At 40.8% G+C, this 8,779-nt stretch overlaps 1 protein-coding gene across 2 annotated transcripts in view; it reads left to right on the forward strand.

The window, feature by feature from the left end:
• KDM3A (lysine demethylase 3A) overlaps positions 1–5,022 on the forward strand; it is a 53,096-nt gene extending 48,074 nt beyond the window's left edge. The window contains exons 22-26 of one of the 2 annotated variants that reach the window (XM_082642177.1): positions 1,778–1,897; positions 1,980–2,119; positions 3,380–3,556; positions 3,638–3,772; positions 4,335–5,022. In XM_082642177.1, coding sequence (XP_082498303.1) covers positions 1,778–1,897; positions 1,980–2,119; positions 3,380–3,556; positions 3,638–3,772; positions 4,335–4,415 — 653 coding nt within the window. In that variant the 3' untranslated portion in view covers positions 4,416–5,022. The remainder of the gene's footprint in view (positions 1–1,777; positions 1,898–1,979; positions 2,120–3,379; positions 3,557–3,637; positions 3,773–4,334) is intronic. The other variant, XM_082642178.1, reaches the window with a different exon arrangement.
• The last annotated feature ends 3,757 nt before the right edge of the window (positions 5,023–8,779 follow it).

Here is an 8,779-nt window from a genome sequence, read left to right on the forward strand (position 1 = left end):
GTGTCCGCTTGTGTTCTTTTCATAGAAGTCCATGGTGTGTTTTGTTTCAGGATTTTCTATTTTCTGGGAATCCTTTCCCTGGGACCGTTGTTTTTCGTTCCATCTGAGTTCAGGCTCTCTCAGTTTAGAGCCTGGTTTTATCGGTGTGCAGTCACCCGGAGCTGGGATTGGCTGCACTTTGGGCTGATGGCTGGGTAGGTGTCGTTTCCTTCCTCTTTGGCGGGACACTTTACTCAGTTTGGCAACGGCCAAACCAGCAGGCAGCGTCCGACGGGGCTCTGAGACATGCTGCCCTTCCCTCCCTCCTCCCAGCTCCGCTCCTTCCTTCTGCCCCGAGTGTTAACCACGTCCTGAAGTTGGTGTTCATCGTTTCCTTATGTTTTTAGTTTTACCATATATGTTTGTGTTCCTGCAGAATATTCTTTAGTATTTAACCTGCTTTTGAGCTTTATATAAATGCAATCAGACTTCTGGATATTCCTCCGCGTTGTCGTGAATAACTGTTCATGTCATTCATTTGCCTTCTATCATGTTAATTGCTTTTTTCTCTTCTCAGATTTTACTTATTTTTTACTATAGAAAATTTGCCAAATGCACTGAAAACGTGAGAGTCCAGGACAGTGACTTCCCATATACTCATCCCCCAGTTAGAACAGCTCTCAGGTTCTTTTTCCATAATTATTTCCTCCCTTTATATTTTTCCTTTACTATTTTAAAGGAAATCTCATATATCCTATGATTTTTGTCCAGTATCTGTTGCTTTACCTCCTCCTAGGGCTGATATTTCAGCAAACTGGGAAGAAAGGAAAGTGCAGCAGAGCCCTAGGGCCATGGTCCACGGTTGAAATGATAAGGTCCCCTGTCCTGTGTATAGCTGCTCCTAAACCACAGGCCCCTGCAAGCCAGAGAGAGGTTCCTTGGCCTCCGAACAAGACAGGCTGCTTCAGGGCCTGGCAGGTTAGGAAACAGCCTCAGCTTGCCAGCCCTGAGCTATGCTTGGCTCCGCTGCCCATTCAAGAAGCAGTGAGTGCGTGTCAGGATGTGCGTCCAAGGTAACCGCAGGGCTTGACGAGCCTCAGGGTGAATGCTGAACAAAAGAGCCTTCTCCTGGGGTCAGAGGTTAGAGTCTCGGATTATGAGTACCAGCGTGGACCTCATGCTCAGGCTCACCTCTTTCACAGTTGAGGGATCCAAGGAACATGTGGGCAGCGTTCCTTCTTGCACTGAATGCATAGTCATTTGAGGCCCCAGCTTTACATGTTTCTGAGGGGGGTTTCTGTTAGACTCCCCATCGTACGTCTTACCCCAGAGTCCCTCTAGTCTGTGTCAACCAAAGCTTGAGTTCACCTGCTTGAGCAAACATCCTTTTGGCAAATCCCAGCCTCAGTAGTCCACTGTACCGTTCCCGAGTCCTGCTTTCTAGTTTTGGCTTTCTTCTTTTCTTGCCAGCATATTGACTCATTAAAAAAAATTTTTTAAAAATAATTTCATCAAGGATTTTTAGTTGTTCTCAGCAGGAGGAAACCTATTTTGCCTATCACCAGAAACAAGTGCTAGTATTAGGAGTTGGTTTTTTAGTCTTACAAATAAATATTTAATAAGAACTTTTTCCCCCAAAGTTGAAAGGATAAAATAACTTAATATTAAATATTGTTCCATTACATTTACATGATTAGAAAGGTAGCTTTTAAGTTTTGTGACCACGTATTCCAGGGAGTGGGAAAGACTGAGACAGTCTTTGCTGTCTCAGTAAATTTAAGGCATTTTCTGTTTGCAGGATTAATTACTCCAGAAGATCGGAAATATGGAACAACAAATCTTCACTTAGATGTATCTGATGCAGCTAACGTCATGGTCTATGTGGGAATTCCCAAAGGACAGTGTGACCAAGAAGAAGGTAGGATGCTGAGCATAAAAAAGTGGGGCCTATTCTCTGAGCTGGGACGTTGTGGTCTGATGTTTGCTTTCTCTTGCTCCAGAAGTCCTTAAAACCATCCAAGATGGAGATTCTGATGAACTCACGATAAAGCGATTTACTGAAGGAAAAGAGAAGCCAGGAGCCCTCTGGCACATATATGCTGCTAAGGACACAGAGAAGATACGAGAATTTCTTAAAAAGGTGTGCTCCTCACCCTATGGCATGTGGAGAGAGATATGCAGAATAGCGGTATTATATACGACATGTCGAGACCTGACTGGATTACTGGAGAATAATCACAGCTTCAAAAGTTAGATCTGTGCATCTCAGATTGGATAGGCTGAAGCTGGTTGCTAAGGAACAACGATTTCTAGATGATTAGGCTCACACGTCTGAGAAGAGGGAAACTTATCTTTGTTCTTATGTCTGTGTGTTACGTCATAGTGCATTTGGAGATTTTTGTGCTTTCCCTTCGAGGTCGTTCCTCTGATGATCACGTAGTGTCTATTTGTTTTTATTGCCTTAAAAATCTAAGCACTTCAGAAGTCCATGTATCACTTCTTTGCTCTTGATAGCTGTGTTCCAAGTGAGTTACTAAGGTCCCTGTTGGTTTTATCCACCCTCATTTAGTAGTAGGTCAGGAAGACCTCACACCCTACTGTGGCCATTAGCTTATGCGGGAAAGGGATACAGGGACTTTGAAGATTCCAGGTCTCCAGTAGTTAGCAGGCTGTTCAGCAAGGGTTCTGTGTGGAAGTTCTAGGCAGCTGGAAAGATGAGCATATTCAGTTTTTAACCTGTTCGCCACTGAGGCTGCTAGTTGCAGCCCAGATATTTGTGGCTGGTATTCTTCAGTTGTTCATGAGGAGTGGATATGAACGCTCCTAGCCTGCTGCCTGGTGCCAGGTTAGACCCTTAACTAGCATTTGCTTCAATCAAGATGTTTCTAGCTAAGGATAACTTGACTCTTCCAGAAAACCTGCTGGTCACCATATTGTTCCTTTGATAGTGTCACCCTGAGTCTGTGCTGCCAGATACTGGGTCTAGAGTAAACGAGTTTAACCTACAGCCAACTTTGGGACTGTTTCATAACTCAAATTGTTAAGTGAATACAGATTTTTAAGAACTGCAGTGTAGCAAGTCTATTTCTAAGGCGCTTAAGTCTACTTACATTCAAAAGCCTAGGCCAAAATACTGTCCTAACACAGTGTTTACAGAAATATGCAGCCTGCCAGTCACGGTTTACAGGAAATGACAGCAGGGAACCCACATTTTCTTTCAGTCTCCTCTTGGGTCACTCCGTTAACGTCTTTGAGTACTGTTTTCTCTTTCTGCCAACAGGGACACACGTTAAAGAAGGCCTGACATTTACTGACTGACTGCCCACTGTCCAGGGGGCAAAATGCCCTCATGGAGACCCAGCATGTTACTCAGTTTCATAATACTTGGAATGTATTCTAGGTTTCAGAAGAGCAAGGTCAAGAAAACCCCGCCGACCACGATCCCATTCATGATCAGAGCTGGTATTTAGACCGATCACTAAGAAAGCGTCTTCATCAAGAGTATGGAGTTCAAGGCTGGGCTATCGTGCAGTTTCTTGGAGATGTGGTATTTATCCCAGCAGGAGCTCCACACCAGGCAAGAACCATTAGTTTAGTCTTTATTTTCCTTACGCTGTAAACTTTGGCATGTGTTACTGTGTGGCTTGTTGTTTTCCAGGTTCATAACTTATATAGCTGTATCAAAGTGGCTGAAGATTTTGTTTCTCCAGAACATGTTAAGCACTGCTTCTGGCTTACTCAGGAATTCCGCTATCTGTCACAGACTCATACAAATCATGAAGACAAATTACAGGTAAAAATGGCTGTGATTCCTGGCATTCTCTGACTCTGGCTTTGTAGCCCATTACTGACCTTATAAAAATAATCAGCAAACTTGGCCATACCACACTTGGTCCAGTGAGTTCATGAACTGGCTTTATGTCTAGTTCTGCTACCTACTTAGGCAAAGGAGGAATAAACATGGAGGAAATCTCATTTTGGTTTAGAGGCTTTCAGTAGTGAATCATCTAAATATGATTCCATGTTTGGAAAACTAGAGAAATAGATAAACTCTGAAAAATAGAGCTGTACCTTGTGTCTGCACTCACTGGGGGCAGGGCCACGTAGGATCAAAGCCTCTGGAAGGGCGAAAATGAGCTTTTAGGTTCTTCAAAGGAGGCATGGGTTTAAAATGTGTATAAAATAACAGCCTAAAGGAGCCCATGGGGCCTTTCAAGTATTATTAACCTTTCATATTGGATTTTGAGTTTTAAATTTCAAGAGCATGGTATAAAATTGGTGGGGGGGAGGTTTATTCTTACTGACAGATTTTAGATCTCATGGTAAACTGACCATATTTTCTCTCGTTTTTTCAGGTGAAGAATGTTATCTACCATGCAGTGAAAGATGCGGTTGCTATGCTGAAAGCCAGTGAATCCAGTTTTGGCAAACCCTGAGGGTCCCAGAGGCGCCTTACCCCTGCACATTGGAAATGAATTACTGGCAGCTGTTCAAACTCTTCAGGCAGGAATCCTGTGGACTTTGAGACTCATGTTACCTCATCTTTTTTAAACTGTACCCACCTAGTAAGGGTACTCTGTCTAATGTATATTTCTAGTGTTTACAGACACTAAATGTGTATATGTAGTAACTATTTACAGAACATGCATCCTTAAACTGTGACTTCTCACCTAGTGCAGAGCTTCTACCCAGCTGTAAAAACAGAACCCCTTATCAGCTCCGGAACAAGACCTGCAGTTATTCCCCAGCTGTGTGGTTGGACAGCTTAGTCAAATGGGTTATAACTCTTAGGAATCGCCACGCAGTTTATTTGGGCTGTGTTTTGTTGTGTCTGAGTACCCTCTCCCCGACCCCTTAGGGTTCAGAAGGGCAGTGGAGGAAGCGACCACCGACGTTTGGACGTTGTACTGCCTTAGGATTGGCATTATATAGCAGAGGTCAACTGCTGCACCATTCTTGGGGTTCAATGGAGTTTTAATGTAAATGAAGCTTTGCTGATTTTCAGTGTTAGGCATTTTGCATTAAAGTATCCATATAATGTTTTGACTCAGTTTACTGGCACATTCTTCTCTGGTTGCAGAGTCAACACACACTTCATGAGTGTTACAGGTGTGAGAGCTTGCACCAGGAACTCATCTGAAAAGCACAGGAATTGGACGCTATAGTGATTCTTGAGTGGTTATTACAATGCCAACATGGAAACAAGTTTCTCCCCAGCCAAGGTGAAACTCCTGTCACACTTCTGTAAAGAAACACCACTGATCGCTACCTTTAGAAGTGACAATTAACCAGAACACCAAATAGTGATGGGTTAAATGGTTCTAAAAAGGTAAGAGATCAAAATCCTTTGTCTCTCTTCTGACCCTTTATAGTTTAAGAGTTTTCAAAGGAAAATGAAATTACTAGCAGTTTTAGAACAGTAGTATCTAAAATAATCATCTCTATGAAGGAAGAAAATAAAGAAGCCACTTGTCTATAGCTCGTTGATTCTCCTAGACAGCTGTAGCTGTACTAAAAGGAATTAAATTGAAATCAAGTAGCGTAGACAAGGCCTAGAGCCTGGATTTTTACCTGTGAGCTCAGAGTAGGAGATCAAAGATCCCCGCCTAATGTCAAGCCCACTTCAAACCAAAATCTTTAATGGAGGAACTTTCAAAAACAAAGTTTTCTGAAAAGAATAAGTACAAATATCTACCTATCTTAGTGGGAAACGTCTTCCCTGGGAATTTCTTACCAGAAGCTTCTTTATACAGTTTTGGATCTAGAATTGGCACTGTTGATTAGAAATCTCCAATAGGCAAAAGAAGAGGAAAACTTGGATTCTCTATAGAGGAAATCACCTTCAAGCCAGGCCTCAAAGGAGTCCCACAGATAGTTCCAAGGACTGTTATTCACAATCAAATGCATTGTATCGACAAATATGAAAACTGAAAGCTACCATGAGCAAGAGTCAATGCAAACCTGAAACTGCCATATTAAATGTGCAAACTTTGTAGGTTCTGGAATGATCCAGCACTTATTTTATATTCTGAAATGTTTAGTATGTTTGAAGAAATGAGAGTATAGGAATATGATGAAAGAACGAGATTGCCAGAAATGACCAGATTTGGAAAGAAGCTGAATAGAACTTAACAGAAATGACACGTGATGGTTAAAATTAGAAATTCAGCACACGCGTTAAGTGGCAGAAAGAAGCTCTTTTACAAACTGAAAGATTGGTAAAAATAACGCAAGACAGCATTGAGTAACAGGAAACTGTAAAGAAGTGTTAACTTATAAGGCGGGCACAGAAAAGTCTAGGTTTGACCATCAGTGACAGAGAATTAAGAGACTGGTGAGGGAGGGTGACATTCTGAGACTGAAATTTTTCCAGTACTGACATGTCAGATCGAAGAAGCCTAACTAAAGCAAGCAAGATAAATAAAATATCCACACCTGTGGGTAGTAAGTAACAGTAATAAGTTAAAAGAATACCCAAAACAACTAGGTTCTTAAAAGTACCCAGAATGGGGAAAAACATGATCTTCAAAGAGGTGACAGACTTAACAGCTGACTTCTTAACAACAACAGGGGGAGTCAAGAAAGTAGATGCCACTCTTACTGTGCCAGAGAACATGCCTGAAAATAAGTCTAGACACAGCAAAATTATTTTCCCTGTTCTTACTGACATTTTCAGATAAAAGCCAGAGTTTTTCTTCAGGCACCTGCTGAAGGAACTTTTAAGAATATCCTCAGGCTTAAAAAAAATAATAAGAAAAAGAAAAAAAGAATATCCTTAGGGAAAAAAAGTAACCCACATCATGATGCAAGAAAAAACGGTGTACAGGGGAAACTAACTTCATGGGTAATCTTAAGCAGCAGTGGGACTGTATTTTTAGAAGTCTGGATAAAGTTCCTCGAAAAGTTAAACATAGAATTAACGCACGATCCAGCAATTCCACTGCTATGTTTATACTCAAGAGAATTGGAAGCAAGGATTCAAGCAGGTACTTGTAGACTCATGTTCATAGCAGCATTATTCACAAAAGCCAAGAAGTGGAAACAACCCAATAGATGAACAGATAAACAATGTGGCATATCTATACAGTGGAATATTTTTCAGTCTCTTAAAAAGGAAAAATTCTGACACAGGCTACAACATGGATGAGTCTTGAAAATACACTAAGTGAAATATGGCAGACACACAAAAGGACAGATATGGTATGATTCCACTTATATGAGGGACAGTCATGTTCCTAGAGCAGAGACAGGAAGTAGAATGATGGTTACTGGGGCTGAGAGGAAGGGGAACTGGCAGTTACTGTTTCACGGTTACAGACTTTCTGTTTGGGTGATGAAAAAATTCTGGAGACAGATGGTGGTGATGGTTGTACCACATTGTAAATGTCCTTACTGCCACTGAATTGTACACTTAAAAATGATTAAGATGGTCAATTTTGTGTTATGTATATTTTAAGCAAAATAAAAATTAACTCCAAGTAGGAAAAGCTTTTGGAGTTGAATGAGAAAATGACATTCTTATTTTTTTAATTGATTAAAAAGGTAGGAAAGAAGGAAGAAGTGGGACTTCTCTAAATGCAAGTTTCCCCCACTATTCGGAAGTATTGAAAGTAGAGGTTTCCTCTGAAACCTTTCGCAAGCGTAGAAGCAGGTACCTGAGGACACGTCTTGCTAATGGATGCACAAAATAAATAGACATAGCAGATGCTCACAGACACAGTTCAAAGCTACGGCGCCTTGATGCTGAGATGCTGAGCGTAGTTTCCTGGGAAGGAGCTTGGCAGTACCACTTTCACTGCTCAGGATGCATGCTGCCTCCGTAACACCTCTCTGCAAAACAAACGCTGAATGCTGTTTTCACATTTTGCCTTTTTTTTTGGTAAAAGCAAAAATCCTCTTCAGATTTCTTTCAGTTAGCAAAAACAGGTACTAATGTAGGTATTTCATAAAAGTGAAGTGTAAAGCGAACTTTCAACAAGTGGACGATACTTGTGCTCCAGTTGCAAGATAAAGATGGTCTGACTGGATTAAGTAAAAGGCTTGACTATATAATACTTACAAAAGATACAGTTCGTAGGTTAGAAGTAAAAGCACGGAAAAAGTTATATCATGCAAACACTAATTGTATGAAAGCAAATATGGCTATATTAATACCAAAGTGATGTGAAGATAGGGTTTTACCAGAGAGAAGTTGTTTTCACAATTCAGCAGGAAGATATAATAATCCTAAGTATGAACCTAATAACAGAACTTCAAAGTAATATGAAGCAAAATTTGACAAAATTAAAGGAGAAAACAAGTTCACAATTACAGTTGAAGATTCTCACCCACCTCTTTCTGTAATTGATACAATAAACATATAAAACCAATACAAGTATAAAATATTTGAACCTATCAAACAAATTGACATTTATTAGAACACTAAAGCCAGTGGCTACAAAATACACATTCATTTCAAGTGCACATTGCTTATTCAAGAACCATACACTGCCCCAAAACAAAGATAACTACGAAATTCTCAAATGTCGAGAAATTAAGCAGCATACTTCTAAGTAACCCATTGATCAAGAAAAAATCAGAATGGAAATGAGATACTTGGAACGGCATAATAAAAATACAACCATTCAAAAGTGGTGGAATTCAGTTTACAACAGTGCTTAGATGGGAATTTATAGCTTTAAATGTATGTGTACGGGGCTTCCCTGGTGGTCCAGTGGCTAAGACTCCATGTTCCCAATGCAGGGGTCCTGGGTTCGATCCCTGGTCAGGGAACTAGATCCCACGTGCCGCAACTGAGAGT

The sequence above is a fragment of the Mesoplodon mirus genome, assembly GCF_964341445.2.
Source record: "Mesoplodon mirus genome assembly, chromosome: 14".
NCBI lineage: Eukaryota > Metazoa > Chordata > Mammalia > Artiodactyla > Ziphiidae > Mesoplodon > Mesoplodon mirus.